Here is a 17249-nt window from a genome sequence, read left to right on the forward strand (position 1 = left end):
CCTCCTTAAATGATAAATCTTATCCGAAGGGTTAATATTAGAAGACATAGCTGCATCTGAAGATTCACCAAATCGTGAAAATGGCGGAAACAAGTCTGGGGAAGGAAGTGAGAAGGGGAACCAGCCTCAGCTTTAACTTGATTAGAAGAATGAGCACATTAAGAGCGGCCATTCTTTGACTACCTTTTCTAGAGGGTCATGCTTTTACTTCTGTGCTACTTTCACTAATGTCTTACATTAATTTCTTAAAAAGTATCACATAAACTCACTATCTGTTATACATGGTTGAAGAGATGCCATTCTTGCAAGGCTTGCCCCTTACTCCTCCTACACCTCGGTACTACACCAGCGGGGCTGCCAAGTTTTTCTGATGCTTTGTGAGCCATCTAGTCTCTGGTGCTGTCAATCCTGTCTTCGTAGAATGCAAGCATTGGTAGACAACATGTAAATACATGAACATGGCAGTGTTCCAATAAAACTTTGCTTGTGGACACTGAAATTTGACTCCAAGTCATTTTCAAGTGTTAGAAAACATTATTCTTCATTTGACTTTTTCCAATTATTATTTTTTTTTAAATGTAATAACCTCTCTTCATTCACAGCCAGCACAAAACTGGCAGTGGGCAGATTTGACCCTTGGGCTATAGTTTGCTGACTGGTGCTCTGGGACATCCTTATCAAGCTTGTAAGGAACAGATGGGAGGAAGTAAGAAACAGTGAATATGCTGAATAACAAAACCAAAATTAAAAAAAAAAAAACAACCTCATGTTAGGCTGAAAAGCAAATTCAAAAAGATTAGGATGAGATTGAACAGAAGTAACATAGTCCTAATCCTACCAGGTTGGACATTATTTCACTTTGGAAACTTTACTAGAAGTTATGGATCATATGAAAAAGAGCACACAGTCTCTCTAAATGTAATATGAACTGCATATCCAGACAATAGGTGAAATAATGGAACCAAAGCAATTTTTGTTGAAAGTTGAAAGCATTGGTTTAGAATACAGGCTCAAGAGCTGGGTTCGAACCTCAACTTCATCAAGTAGTGACCAAATGACTTTGGACAAGTTACTGACCATTTTTGTGCCTTAATTTTCTTATAAAATGAGATACCTATTTACTACTAGGTTTGTTGTGAGGTTTAAATGAGCTAGTACATACATGGTGTGTAGAAGTTAAACACTCTCACAGTTAAAAAATGTTAGCTACTACTTTGAACTTTATTCAGTTAAATACCCTAATCATACATACAGAGGTAAGCACACAAGTACTTTGATCAAATTCATTGAATGTAGGATTTTAGTGAGAAACATTTATGTTTTAAAATAAATTTATTTGGAGATAATTGCTGAGACATACACATAGTAAGAGATAATATAGAGACATCCTATTTACCCTTCATCCAGGTTCCCTCCATAGTAATATCTTGCATAACTATAGTACAATAACAACCAGAGAATTGACATTGGTAGAATCCACAGTTTATTCAGATCTGACCAGTTCTGCATGCACTCGTGTGTGTGTGTGTGTTTGTTCTTTGCCAAGCCTCTTCTCCAGCAGAAGCATCTGGACAGAAAATTAGGTCATCAATTCAAAATTTAGATATTAAAGAAGATAGTTGCACAAATTCCTGTAGACCACATGCTTGAATACGACTACCAATGTATTCAAAGAAAGGGCCTCTATTGGAAGTACAGCACAACTAGATTTGAATTGCCTCTTCTTTCCATTTCCCTCTACCCCTCCTCACTCCCAAGGCTTTACTCTGAAGAACTAAGACACAAGAGTAGAGAGATTAAAAAAATAAAATTTTCATCGTGCTTCATACCAGACTATCAAGAAAGAGGTAGAATGTTTAGTGTAGTCAGTACAGATTTTGAAAACACGTTTTGTCATCACCTTAAGGGGCCTTGGAATCTGGGTTCCTTTTCACTTCAGGTTGGTCAAGGTAATCTGATCAACAAGGGCAGAGAAAGCCCTGCACACTCTCTCAGCTCCACAATATAGGTCCAGGTTTACTGAAGATTGCAGGTCTGAAATCAACAAACAGGAAAGTCCTGCAGAGAAAGCACCTGTAGGTCCTTAAACTGATCTTAATAAAGTTCTAGCACAGAGAAGAACTAAAATTCATCTCTCTTCAGTTCCTGGTGGCAATGCCCTTTCTCTAAGCTAGCCTGAAAATGAGATGGGTATCATTTACCATGATCAGTTACCAATTGAGACAAGTTGTGGTTCTTGAAGAGAATTTTCCCATAGGTTCAAGCAAAATTCTGGGTAGCCAGAAATCCCAGTCTTGAGCAGCGATTTTCACACTCTGGTGTATGTTGAAATCGCCTTTGTTTGTTGTGTTAGTGGCTCAGTCATTTCTGACTCTTTATGATCACACGGACTGTAGCCTGCCAGTCTCCCTATCCGTGGAATTCTCCAAACAAGAATACTGGAGTTGGTTGCCATTTCCTTCTCCAGGGGATCTTTCTGACCCAGGGATTGAAGCTGGGTCTCCTGCACTGCAGGCAGATTCTTTACCATCTGAGCCACCAAAGAAAACCTAAAATCACCTGGAGAATATTAAAACAGATTGCTAGGTCGCAGGCTCAGAGTTCAGATTCAGTATATACGAAGGTTAATTTTATGTGTCAATTTGAATAGACTGTGGTGCTTGGATATTCAGTAAAACATTTTTCTGGGTGTGTCTGTGCAGGTGTTTCTGGATGAGGTTAACATTTGAATGAGTAGACTGAGCAGAGCAGAGTGCCCTCCCTGGTTAGGTGGATGGACTTCATCCAATCAATTGAAGGCTTGAATAGAAAAGGTCTGAGTAAGAGAATTCCTTCTGTCTGATTGTTTTCCAGCAGAGACATCAATTTTCTTCTGCTTTTGGACTCAAAAGGAGACATCAGTTCTGGAGAACTCAGACTGCTATAGTATATCAGGGATGGGACCCAATAAATTGTGTTCCTAATAGGCTCCTGGGTGATACTGATGCTGGCCTAGGGATGATGCTTTGAGACCTCTGCTCTATAGTTACTGATTAATGGTTTGAGTGGTCCCCTATGATCTATTGTAATAGGAATCGTGCTGTAGAAAGATCTTCAGTTTGGCAGTTATCAACCAAAAAAATGTATATGCATAATTTTTAGGCTAAAAGTTCCACTTCTAGGAATTGATCATACAAACATATTTACATATGAGTACAAATATATATGCTATAAGGATACTCACCAAAACATTCTTATGATAATAAAAAATTGGGAGCAACTTAATTACACACCAATAAGTAAATTACTGTATATTTATACCCTGGGATATTATGTAGCACTTTATAAATGACATTGCTCAATGTCTAAGGTACATTGGCAAGTGAAAAGAGCAAAAACAAGTTCAATCTAATTTATGTTAAGAAAGTAGAGACACATAAATGCAAAGAAAAAAAGTCTGAAGAAAAATTCACTAAACTGCCAACAGTTTTTACTTCTGAGAAACAGGTGCCAGATCATGATGATGAATTCATTTTTAAAAAGCATGTGCACTTGGTCATTTTAATTTTATGATGAACATGTTGTATAATATTGTTTGTGTAATTAATAAAAATAAGATTGCAGGAAACAAAAACTTAGAAAGGCTTATTTTGTTAGTTATACACTTCAGTTACATGATTTATTTTGGCTCCATCTGTGCTGTTTCCTGTTGAACATAAGAGGAGAGGGTTCATGCCTTATTTTTTTTTTACTGTTTATTCTCTAATACTGCTCCAGAACTACAAGAACCTTGAATAAATAATATTCTATTGCCCAAATAAAATCTTGTCCAGAGGCAAACTTGTTTTAGAATATTCTGTTTCTCAGCCCATAGTTATAAAAACTTTAAATACAGTAATAAAAAATAGAGAAATGACACTCCATTTCATACATTAAAAAAAATTTAGTTGTTATTTTTTTTTTTAAGTTCCAGTCCCTTGAAATGTTAAAATAGCCAAAGATATACACTTAGAGCTGACTGTGGCTCAGATCACCAGCTCCTTATTGCAAAATTCAGGCTTAAAGTGAAGAAAGTACGGAAAATCATTAGGCCAGTTGAGTATGACCTAAACCAAATCCTTTATGTTTATACAGTGGAAGTGACAAATAGATTCATGGGATTAGATCTGGTACACAGAGTGCGTGAGGAATTATGGACAGAAGTTCATAACATTGTACAGGAGGCAGTGACCAAAACCATCCAAAAGAAAAAGAAATGCAAGAAGGCAAAGTGGTTGTCTAAGGAGGCTTTACACATAGCTAAGGAAAGAAGAGAACCAAAAAGCAAGGGAGAAAGGAAAAGATATACCCAACTGAATGCAGAGTTCCAGGGAATAACAAGCAGAGATAAAAGGCCTTATTAAATGAACAGTACAAAGAAGTAGAGGAAAAAAGTGTTATGAGAAAGACTAGAGACTGCTTCAAGAAAATTGGAGATACCAAGGGAATATTTTGTGAAAGGATGAGCACGATAAAGGACAGAAACAGTGAGGACCTAACAGAAGCAGAAGATATTAAGGAGAGGTGGCAAGAATACATAGAAAAACTGTATGAAAAAAGCTTTAATGATTTGGAAAACCATGACTGTGTGATCATTTACCTAGAGCCAGACATCCTGGAGTGTGTCAAGTGGGTCTTAGGAATAAGCATCACTATGAACAAAGCTAGTGGAGGTGATGGAATTCCAGCTGAGCTATTTCAAATCCTAAAAGATGATGCTGTGAAAGTGCTGCCCTCAATACACCAGCAAATTTGGAAAACTCAGCAGTGGCCACAGGACTGGAAAAGGTTCATTCCAACCCCAAAGAAGGTCAGTGCCAAAGAATGTTCAAACTACTGCACAATTGTGCTCATTTCACATGCTAGCAAGGTAATGCTTGAAATCCTTCAAGCTTGGCTTCAACAGTATGTGAACTGAGAATTTTCAGATGTACAAGCTGGACTTAGAAAAGGCCAAGGAACCAGAGATTAAATCGCCAATATCCGTTGGATCATAGAAAAAGCAAAGGAATTCCAGAGAAATATCTACTTCTGCTTCATTGACTATGCTAAAGCCTTCAACTCTGTGGATTACAACAAACTGTGGAAAATTCTTCAAGAGATGGGAATACCAAACCACCTTACCTGCTTCCTGAGAAACCTGTGTGCAGGTTAAGAAGCAACAGTTAGAGCCAGTCATGGAATAATGGACTGGTTCAAAATTGGGAAAGGAGCACATTAAGGCTGTTCAGGTAGGATCAGAAGGAGAGGCACATGTCCTACTACCTGCCCAAATCCTTCTTGTTGGAATCCATCTTGACTGAGCAATGCATGTGCCACCAGGAAGGACCCTGAGTCAGAATGATTGGCTAGAGTCAACCCAGAAACTAATCCCATCACCATAAAACCCAAGACTGTGAGCCATATGGCAGAGCAGTTCTCCCAGGTTCCTTTACCCTCCTGCTCTCTGCCCGGGCACCTTTTTCCAATAAAGTCTCTTGCTTTGTCAGCATGTGTGTCTCCTCAGATAATTCACTTCCATGTGTTATACAAGAGCCCACTTTTGGGCCCTGGAAGGGGTCCCCTTTCTATAACAGGAACATGTATGAAATCAGTGTGCATGGGTGCATGCTAAGCTGTTTCAGTCAGGTCCAACTCTTTGTGACCCTGTGGACTGTAGCCTGCCAGGCTCATCTGTCCATGGAATTCTCCAGACAATTCAGCATGGGATAGGTTACCATGCCCTCCTGCAGGTGATCTACCTGACCCAGGGATCGAACCTGTACCTCTTACACCTCCTGCATTGGCAGGTGGATTCTTTACCACTAGTGTCACCCAGCAGTCCAGAGGAAACTGCAGTGGGAAAGTAATTCACCTGAATGTAACTAACAATCTATCTGGGCTCTGAATGAATTCAGGATGTGAGAGAAGGCTATCAAAATAATGGGTACAGAGGTTTAAACATATTAGATTATCTAGTCTGTATTACTTTTCTGGCAATGGAAATACTGAGCCCGTGCTTTCCTTATAAGAATAATTAATTAGGCAAACCAATATATATTGAATATTTACTCTGTACTAAGACCTCTCTCTTGAGCTCCAGATTGTACATGTTGATTGCCTCTGATATTTCCATTTGGTTGTTTCCAAGCAGTTCACACTTAATGTGTTCAAAACAGAACTCCTGATGTGTTGACCTCTGTCTCAGCTTTCCCAGCTTTCCTCATTGCAGTAAGTATATAACCTTCCACCCAGGCTAAGCCATTGTCACTTGCCTATACTACAACAGGCTCTCATCCCGTCTATTTACAAACCCTCTTGCCCTTCAAGTCATTTTCCACACAATGTCAGTTTTGTAAAAACATAAATCTACCCCTTTCTAAATGAATGCCCAGTATCCAACACAGTTCTTAGCACATAAAGTTCAATTAGCTTTTGTTGAATAAATGAATGATGAACCAACTAGACACATTTTTTCCTACCTTCATGGAGCTTAATGCTAGAATTCTGTGTACCATTTCCTATCAAGGATTTTCATATGTATGCATGTATGTGTGTACATGTATGTATGACAAAGAGAGAAAGACTCACCAAGACTTCAGTACATACTCTTAGGATTCCTAGGCAGTATATCTACATATACCTTCATGGCTACTTTTGAGAAGTCTGCTTTCTAAATACTTGAGATAAAGATCCAGAGTTGCTTAAGCACTGCTCTTTATTTTTCTACAATCTGCTGAAGTTCAAGCTTCATTTTCTGATTATTTAAAATAATAGTTTAGATGACAGTTCTAGGTGGGAAAGAAAGGAAATGGAATAATTCTCCCACATCCCCCTTAACCTCGCCTCCTCACCCCATCATCACTCCCTTGCCTTGCCTTCTCATCCTTGAAACATGCTGTGGTAAATAGAAGGCAAGGGGAGATGGAAGAGAAGTAGGGGAAAGAATTTCAGAGATTTACATAGGAAATTTCACTCATAAATGAAAAGAAAATAATTTAATGAGAAAGTAAGACCAGAGTATGCTGTCCTTTTTTGGTCACTATAAAAATAAATAGTGTTAGATGCTCTTTCAAATCTAATTTCTTTACTGCAAGTTTGAACAAATCATTTGCTGCTGATTTTCAATCCAACATTTGGAATTTAAAGAGGTTTGGGGAGACCCTTCTATACACTTCTTTTCCAGTAAGTTCGGAGTCTCCTGAAATTCTACTATCCTAGATCTTGATACTGAATGACTCTATTCAGTTATGTCAACAACTATGCCCAAACTGCAGAGAAGGCAATGGTACCCTACTCCAGTACTCTTGCCTGGAAAATCCCATGGATGGAGGAGCCTGGTGGGCTGCAGTCCATGGGGTCGCTAAGAGTTGGACACGACTGAGCGACTTCACTTTCACTTTTCACTTTCACTTTTCACTTTCATGCATTGGAGAAGGAAATGGCAACCCACTCCAGTGTTCTCGCCTGGAGAATCCCAGGGATGGGGGAGCCTGGTGGGCTGCCGTCTATGGGGTCACACAGAGTCGGACACGACTGAAGCGACTTAGCAGCAGTAGCAGCAGCATGCCCAAACCGACCATGAAGCTTGCCATTTTTGTTGCATCTCCTGCACTGGCAGGTATAGTCATATAAAGTTCATCTTAATTTCCAAAATATGTTGACTTCTTAGCAAAGCTCCAACTCAGAAGGCTAGTCAGCTACTAGGATAATCACAACACTGAGTGAATATATTGATAGTCTGAGTAAATCAGTATGTTACAAACTATAGATCTTTCTGGTTTTTCTAACAATTCTCAAATAAAAAAATTAAAAATTAAGGCAGTAAAATGATTAGAAACTTTCTGCTATTATCTGATGCATCTGTAACAGAGATAGAAATAAAATAAAAATGACCAATACCTTAATTCAGTTTGTTTGTCTTTCCACATCTTCATAAGTGTGGTTATCACATTTCTGTTTCTGATTACATTTGGTGTGATTTTGGTAGGTATGCATAGATTATGTACAAATTACAGGGGGTATTTTTATAATCCATATCAACGATGGCTAAGTTGAGTTTGCAAACAGGATTATAGTCGATACATCACTGAACGAGGATAAAAACTTAATAAGAAACATTTGAGTAAAGAATGGCAGTGTTAAACAAATGTAAAAAGTAGCCATGAAGGTATACATAGATCCTATGCTTAAACACCTCAAAGAAATTAAATTGATGTAAAAGAAATAAAACAATAAATTTAAACCTTAGAGTTAGTACTTGCTGAATTATCACAAAGTATACAATGCAATATAACAACAAAAAGGGAAAGGTGTACTTTTGTGCTAATATCATAAGCATGTTTGTATAATAATTCAGGCTTCCTGCAGAAGCATCTCAATGGTGCTACTGTAAATGGAAACAGGTAGATTTTTTGAGATATATATTTTTTATATTATCTACGAGATTGGATAATGCTAATCGTATCTTTTTACATTATTACATAATCTGAATTTAAAAATAAACTTAGCCTTTTTATGATTTCCCTTTTAATGATCTAATGATGGGTGTATATATAGATATATCAATATATATGCTGCTGCACTCAGTGCCCCCGACCCTGCAGCAGGCCACCATTGACCTGCACCTCTGCTGGAGATGCCAGGACACTCAGGGCAAGTCTGGGTCAGTCTCTTGTGGGGTCACTGCTCCTTTCTCCTGGGTCCTGGTGCATACAAGGTTCTGTTTGTGCCCTCCAAGAGTCTGTTTCCCGTGTAAGTTCTGGTGGCTCTGTGGTGGGGTTAATAAGAGGACTTATGCCATACCCAGGTCTGCTGCATCCAGAGCCCCTGCCCTGTGGCAGTCCACTGCTGACCTGTACCTTTGCAGGAGACATTCAGACACAGTTCTGGCTCAGTCTCTGTGGCATCTCTGGGTCCTGGTGGGCACAAGGTTTGTTTGAGCCCTCTGAACATCTCTGGCGGGTAAAGGGTTTGGTTCTAAATGTGATTTTGCCCCTCCAACCATCTTGCTGGGGCTTCTCCTTTGCCCTTGGATGTGGGGTATCTTTTTTGGCAAGATCCAACATTCTCCAATCAATGGTTCAGCTGTGAGTTGTAGTTTCAGAGTTCTCGCAGAAGATGAGCACATGTCCTTCTACTCCACCATCTTACACCAGTATGCAGAGCTGGGATATTGTCTCCCAAATATGAGTAGTAGATGTAGTCTGTTAAGAATCTGAAATAAACCACATTTGTGAGGGCTAACCCAATATTTTTAATATTTTAAAAATCAATAGCTTTCATAAATTCAATTGGAGAAACAAAAACAAAAAATAAAAATGGGATGAGTATGTGAAATCCTAGAAGAGTTTCTAAAATAAAAACCACATTTTAATGTGAAATTTTCCTAAAAAGGTCTAGTGGATATTGACTTTATTTTAGAATACTCATCATGACTCCAGTGATGTTTAGATGGAAATAAGTGGGTGGAATCTTGTGTTGGCCTAAGAATCAGGCAAAAGGAGTTCTCATCTAGTCTTTGTCTCAGGCAGTCTGAGCATACTTCTGGCATATTTGTGATTTTACTTTCTCTAATACACGATTATAACTCCAGCTGTCTTCACAGTAGATATTTTTAGAATTACCCAGTAATTACTTCATTGACTTAGCTCTACCAAGTTCAATATATAACTGACATTATCACGTTCCCACTTACAGCTCACCAACTGCGATCGTGTTTCCCTTCCTAAATTCTTATACTGAAGTCCCACTTCCACTATCTCCAAGTGCGACCATATTTCTAGATAGAGTCTTTAAAGAGTTAATTAAATTAAATGAACGTTGTGTGGCTGGATCCTAACCCAATAGGAGGAGCGGACTTATAAAAAAGAAGAAATTTGGATAGGGACATTTTGTTGTTTTGTCACTAAGTTGGGTTTGAGTCTTTTTGGGATCCCATGAACTGGAACTATAGCTCACCAGGCTCCTCTATTCATGGAATTTTCCAGGCAAGAACACTGAGTAGGTTGCCATTGCCTTCTCCAAGGATATTCCTGACTCAGAGATCAAACCCATGTCTCCTGCATTGGCAGCAGTTTCCTTACCACTGAGCCACCTGGGAAGTCCATTACAGAGAATGCATGGAGGAAAATGGTGTGAAAACACAAGGAGAAGACAGTCATTGACAAGCCAAGGAGAGAGGCCTTAGAAGACAACAATGCTGCTTATACCTTGATCTCCAGCTTCTAGCATCCAGAAGTGTGAGGAAAAACATTTAATTGTTTAATCCACCTGATCTGTGATTCTTCGTTATGGCAGTTCTAGTAAGCTAATACATCAACTCAGAAATATGTGGGGAAGGTCTTCTCTGATGCAAAAAAATGAGAATATTAACCTTTGTTTTATCGCTGGTCTCTAGATGACTCATTCCAACATAAAAGATCTTAAAAAGAAAGGGATGTAAATACAGATATAGATATATTAAGATGACAAAGTCTTCTATAAATAAGACAATGTCACTGCAAAACAGAAGAAATAGCTATAATAAAGAAGTATTAATAAAAAGAACCCTCAGATTTAGCAACAAGCACAGCTTATAAGGGTGATGATGATAGTGTTACTTGTAAAAACATTCATCAATTATCCTCCAGAGAGAGACTATAATTTTTACTCTCATTTTAAAAGGGTCACATCAGGCTGCCCAGTTACATATGTTTTAGTACTATTGATAATGACAGTTGCCACTACAAAATAATAGCCATTTATTGAGTTCTTGGTATGTGCCAGGTGCTATAATACAATCTCATATGGCTTATCACCTCTAAGGCTCACAATAACACTATCAATTAGGCAATACTAGAAATCAAGTTCAAAGAGGTTGTGCATGTGTGCTCAGTTGCTCAGTCGCATCCAGCTGTTTGCAACCCCATGGACTGGAGCCCATCAGGCTTCTCTACCATGGAATTCTCCAGGCAAGCATACAGAAGTGGGTTGCCACTTACTCCATCAAAGAGGATATTATTGTCCAAAAGACTCACAATTCAGTTACTCACTAGATGAATTGTGGCTGTTGGGCTAATATTATGGACTCAAGTGTTTTAAAAGGCAGCCTGACCCCCTGGCCATCACAATCTCTAGTGATTGTGAGAATCTTACCAGAAGGCGCTTCTAGAGTGCAGGCATCTGTGAGTTTTGACAACAGTTCTTGCAGTTCTTCTTCCTCTAGCTCATCCTTCCCCTCCTGGATGTTCATTGCCCCTTTCCTTTCCACTGGTGCCAGAGCAAGACTGGTCATTTCGATAGGAGGAATTTGGGGGATGTCCTGCAGCCGTCCTTCCTGGGAACTGGGCAGGGCACTAGAGGTTTCCTTTGAGGTCTTCTGTGCTCGGCTTTGTGCCCTGGGGCTTTGCACTGGCCTCGGCTTTGAGGTGGCCTCTGGTAATTCTGAGTTTGGCAGAGCATGTTTTGCAGGAGCTGGACCTCGGTGGCTTCCATTAATCACAGTGGACCTAGGAAGTGTTTCCTGTTGTGAACCATCCTCAGTGGAACCCTTGATCTGGGAAGAATCTCCTCCTCTTTTCTGAAATCTTTCTTCACCCCTTCCATGGTCACCCTTGGCAATCACATTTTGCCAGGAAAAAGATGAACGATGGAGGGGCTGCAACATTGCCTGGGTAAAGAAAATTTTATTTATGAAGAAATTAACATTTTTCTTACTTTTTCATTATGTTTTAAATTTCAATATTTCAATAGGAAATTTTAATGCAATATTTTCTTTTTTGTCTCTACATTATTGGCAAATTTATTTTATGCTACTAATTCAATGGCACCCTAAAACTGTCTACAAAAGTGAGAACAGTTTAGATTCTAAAAAGATCATGGGGAATAATCATAAGGAATTTTGGAAAACTCTAGGTTCTGAAAGTTCAAGTTCTAAAATATCAAAGGAGTATCTGAAAATGTCATGATATATTGGATTGATAGATAAAAATATTACAATAAAAAGTTCATAATGATCTACTTAGGTTTCAAAATAAGCCATAGGTATAAAATCTAGGGAATGTGCAGCCTGTAAAGCACAGGTCTCTAAGTGTAGTCCACAGACTCCTGGAGGTCCCTGAGATCCTTTCTAAAGCACATGGAACTATATTCAATATCTTGTAATAACCTTTATTGAAAAGAATCTGAAAAGGAATATATATATTTATGTATAACTGAATCACTTTACTATATACTTGAAATGAACACAACATTGTATATCAACTATACTCCAATAAAAAAGAAAAAAGTATATCCTTGAAGGTGTAGCAAAAATTCTTGTTTTTCTCAGTAACATGTCTCCTTAATATTGTATGTGATGAAATGTGATGTATGCATAAAACATTTCTGATGTTTACTGAAATATAAAAATTGTCTCTTATGCGAAAGAATTAGGCTTTGGTATTTGGCAAACATCTTTTTCAAAAATGAATGAAGTGAGACTATTACAGTAAGGAAAACAATGTTCTCTGAGGACAATTTTAATAGCTGAGCTTTTAAGCAAACATTAGAATTTTGGAAAACTTTCATCCACTACCATGAGCTTGCCTCCATTCCAATTCCTAAAGACTTTTCTGACAAGATTCATGGTAATATTAATGAATATGATTTTTAAAATCTTGTATAATGAAATGGGTGAGCATTAGGAAGTTCAGCATAGCTTGGTAAATTTCCAACTGACCAATGTATGATGGTACAAAATCATGCCTAGATAGAAGATTCATTCAAAAAGCACAACAGAATATTGTGTCTTAATCAAACAGGGTGTAAAAGACATGTGGTTTCCGATTCAATATTGCAACCATTCTCTTATGAAACAATCATTTATTATGTTTTGATCTGGTATCAAGGAAGATCTCCAATTTTCTGAAAAGGCTACTAAAATGCTTCTTTCTTTTTCATCTACAAATCTGTGTGAGGCCAGATTTCTTCACATACTTCAGCCAAAACATCTTGCAACAGACTGAATGCTGAAGCAGAAAAAATTCAACTGTCTTTGTGAAGCCAGACAGTAAATAGATTTGGTAAAAAACATAAAACAACGCCAGTCTTCTAATTAAATACACGTATAAGAATATATGGGCTTCCCATATGGTAAAGATGGTAAAGAATCCATCTGCAATGCAGGAGACCTGGGTTCAATCCCTGGGTTGGGAAGATCCCCTGGAGGAGGGCATGGCTACCCACTCCACTATTCTTGCCTGGAGAATTCCATGGACAGGGGAGCCTGGTGGGCTATAGTCCACGGGGTTGCAAAGAGTCGGACATGATTGAGCAACTAACACACACACAAACACAAGAATATATAATTACTGTTTAAAATATTACATTATATAATAGGTTTATATTTTCATTTTCAAATTAGTTAAACTTATTTTAAAGCCACTTATCAGTCTTAATTTTGATTAGGGTAAACAGCAATAGATATAACCCACAAAAGCTCTCTGGGACTCTCAAAAAATTGTAAGACTCTAAAAGGGGTGCTGAGACTAAAGGTTTAAGAATCAATGCTACAAAGTACCTCTTTGCCCCAAGTCTACTGTTTGTAAATGGTACCCATGCTGTTCTCTCCCAGTGGTACCACCTTCATAAAAGTGGAAGATATCGTCTGGCTGATGAAAGGGGGAGTTGATTAGGGTATGGAGAAAAGTGGGAAAGGGAGGAGGCTGTTCAGACTGAGGGGCAAGAGCCTCATGCTGCAGCCCACTCTCAGCCCAAGGATTCTAGGTCAGACCTCCAGACGGTCCAAATGGCTAGTGTCTCCCACATTCTATACCTGTAGATCCTGTCCCATTAGCTGCAGCTTGGTCCCCAGACTGTCCTGATTGATTGTGAGTTCGTGAATCTTTGTATCATATCTGCAACTTTTTTCTTCCTGGCAGGCGTATATGGCTTGCAACTTGTCTTTGTATCGGTTTAACCGCTTTTTAAGGAGCCTGCAAAGAGGACAGGTCTGAGTGGCCTGGAAGGGCAAGACACCAGTATAGCAAGATGCAAGAGCCCTAGCGAAATGTACCCCGGGTCCTCTCTGTGGGAGAAGGAGCTGGAGAAGCCTGGACTTGACTAATAACACCTAACATTCATTAGTCCTGCTTTAACCTGTTCACCCTGTACAGCTGTTTCTCATGTCTACTATATATGCAGTTCTCCCAAGAATTTCAGTGCTTTTAGAGGTGTTTTCAGAAACTCATCATGCTTGTTATGGACTACTTTTGACAGCATACCTTCAGCAGCTCCTTAAATGTGAATATTGACTTTATTCATTATCCTTCTGTCCATAAATACTCCATTTAGAATGACGGCATGCGTGTCATGGCTAAGTACCTAACATCTGACCAAGACCACAAGGGAAGGAACAATCATGCAATTTGTGAATTCTGGGTCTGTCTTGGCTTCTCATCCTAAGTCTAGTTGTTCATTGGTTTCAGAATAAATCAAGTAGTCAGGGTAATTCTTTCATAATATGAGGGAGGTCATGTTACTCCTCTGCTCAAAGTCCTCCAGTGTTTAGAATAAAGTCCTCCCTCTTTATTTAGAATAAACCGGAGTCCTTACAGAGGCAGCCAAAACTTGATAAGATGGCCAGGATTTCCCTTCCCTCCTTGACCTTATCTCTAATTTCTCCTGCTCACTGACTGCCCTTCAGTCACACAGAGCTCTTGGCAACTGCTTGAACTCCCCTCAGAGTTGGCTCTTTTGGGCCCCTCCGTCTGGAATCCTCCTTCCCCTAGGTTTTTGCTCCTCTCATCATCTTTAAGCCTCCACTCACCATCATACCCTCAGTGAGGCTCTCCCTCACTGCTCTACTTGAAACTGCAAACCAGAACCCCCAACCTCACCTCCATCGTCTCCCATCTCCTTCCCTCGTCCTTCCCATCTCCTTGTCTCCGTGGATTTTTGCCACATCTAATTGCTACAGAACATGACACGTCCTAGATTTTGACTTAGTCTCGAGCCTTCAGACTTCTGGATAGTCACTTTTATGACACACTACCTGGTTTACTGGTTACTTCACTCCTATTTTACTTATTCTATTACTTAATACTTACTTATTGTGTCTTTATTCTGGCAACTTTTTTTTCTATTTCACTTCTTGTCATATCCCCAAACCCAGTCCTAAAACAGTTCCTGTTACAAAGTACATATACAACTAAAATTGGCTTTTTAAAGTACAGTCTTATTCTTTGATCAGTACTGTTCTATTTGTGGAATTTGTGGAAATTGGCTCCCTGGTAGGAAACAAAACAAACATTTTCAGTGTTAGAGCCTTTGAAATTTTTAATTGCCACAGATATTGGAGAGGTCTTGGAATTTAGCTGGGGTTCATATCCAAAGCAGGCATCTCTAAAAGATGGCCCTCAAACTTCCAGATAGCCACACAGGTGGAACAAGAGTCTGACTTTAACATCTTTGATTGTAATTAGAATTTCAAGTACATCTTTATGATGGACTTTTCAGAAGAGAGTCAGCTAAGAGATTTTATATAGCAGACAACAAAGAAACATTCTCCAAAAGCTTCTCTAGACAGTATTTTCTATATGTACAGTGTTGTGCTTGTTATGACCAGTAATGACATCCATTTTCTCCTGTATTGCCAGTCACTGCCAATCCCTTCCTCCTTTCTGGCCCATCCACCATGTTTGAACAGCTCATAGACACACATTCTCATCTTTGACAATCCAGGTGAAAGCAGGGGAAAGCCTGAATTTCTTTTCTGACTCTGTTTTTTTTTTTTTAATGGAGAAATTATCATAGTTTCTGGTGAACATAATTTACCTAGTGCCCATATTTCTGGGCAAATATTCACTGATAACATGGTTCAGATTATTTGAGAAATAATTCCCTTCAAATGATCTGAAATCAGTCTTTATAAATTAGATCTTTATATGTAGTTTTGCTTTCTGAAGTTAAGGAGCTTGAATCTCCCATGTAGGAGGCCTTCAAACAGAACACAAATACTCACAAGGCAAATTAATCATGTACAAAGTCGTGATAGTTACTTTCCTTGATCAGCACCTAGTAGAGAGTAACAAATAGCTAGCTAGTAATTGGATGATACTCTTTCTTGTAATGTAGCCTGAGACTACATTGCTCTTTAAATAATCAGTGACACAATGCGGGCTATTATTAAACTTACAGTTGACTATATTATCTCAGGCCTTTCCACACTATTTACTGTGAACCTGGGCCTATAATTACAGGATTTACATTTAATCTTTTAAAATTTAGTCTTTATTAATTGCCCCACCATTCCAGACTGCAGCATCTTAGAGATTTAAGACTCTATTTTGACATATTATTTATGCCTTTTGGTATCACGTCACACACATTTGTGAAGTATGCTCTCTACTATTTTATTCAAATCTTTGATGAACACAATGGTGTACACAGGAACAAAGATAAATCCTTCACATAGATTTTACTCATTAGTGAGGTTCACACTGGTATTCTTTGTGTTGATAGACACTTGACTAGGAGACCAAAGGTGTATGAAGTATATAAAATGGAATCATTTAGTTTAACACAATAGCTTGAGATACTCTTATTGTGTTTCAAAGGACAAATCATTCCTTGCGTTTCTGTATCCTGCTGTCATTCTTTAAGACAGAATTCTTGGTTCAGTTATTTTAAGAATTAAATTTCAAAGTTTCCTTTTTATTTCTTTATTTTGTGTTTCAAAAATGCCTTTTTATTTCTATACTATTTTCCTTAAGTTTATTTCTAATTTACTTACCATATCTTCCAGATGGTCAAGCTGGATTTAGAAAAGGCAGAGGAACCAGAGATCAAATTGCCAACATCCGTTGGATCACTGAAAAAGCAAGAGAGTTCCAGAAAAACATCTATTGCTTTATTGACTATGCCAAAACGTTTGACTGTGTGGATCACAACAAACTGTGGAAAATTCTTCAAAAGATGGGAATACCAGACCACCTGACCTGCCTCCTGAGAAATCTGTATGCAGGTCAACAAGCAACAGTAGAACTGGACATGGAACAACTGGGAAAGGAGTACGGCAAGGCTGTATATTGTCACCCTGTTTATTTAACTTATATACAGAGTACATCATGAGAAATGCCAGGCTGGATGAAGCACAAGCTAGGATGAAGATTGAGGGGAGAAATATCAATAACGTCAGATATGGAGATGATACCACCCTTATGGCAGAAAGTGAAGAAGAACTAAAGAGCTTCTTGATGAAAGTGAAAGAGGAGGGTGAAAAAGGTGGCTTA

General features: G+C 38.6%; 1 protein-coding gene across 1 annotated transcript in view; it reads right to left on the reverse strand.

Moving 5' to 3' along the window:
* Nucleotides 1–1930: 1930 nt before the first annotated feature.
* DYTN (dystrotelin) overlaps nucleotides 1931–17249 on the reverse strand; it is a 52777-nt gene continuing 37458 nt past the window's right edge. The window contains exons 9-11 of the mRNA XM_010802287.3: nucleotides 13793–13952; nucleotides 11134–11647; nucleotides 1931–2034 (exon numbers count right to left, since the gene is read on the reverse strand). Of these exons, the coding sequence (XP_010800589.2) occupies nucleotides 1931–2034; nucleotides 11134–11647; nucleotides 13793–13952 (778 nt within the window). The remainder of the gene's footprint in view (nucleotides 2035–11133; nucleotides 11648–13792; nucleotides 13953–17249) is intronic.

Source organism: Bos taurus, chromosome 2, assembly GCF_002263795.3.
Source record: "Bos taurus isolate L1 Dominette 01449 registration number 42190680 breed Hereford chromosome 2, ARS-UCD2.0, whole genome shotgun sequence".
Taxonomy (NCBI): Eukaryota; Metazoa; Chordata; class Mammalia; order Artiodactyla; family Bovidae; genus Bos; species Bos taurus.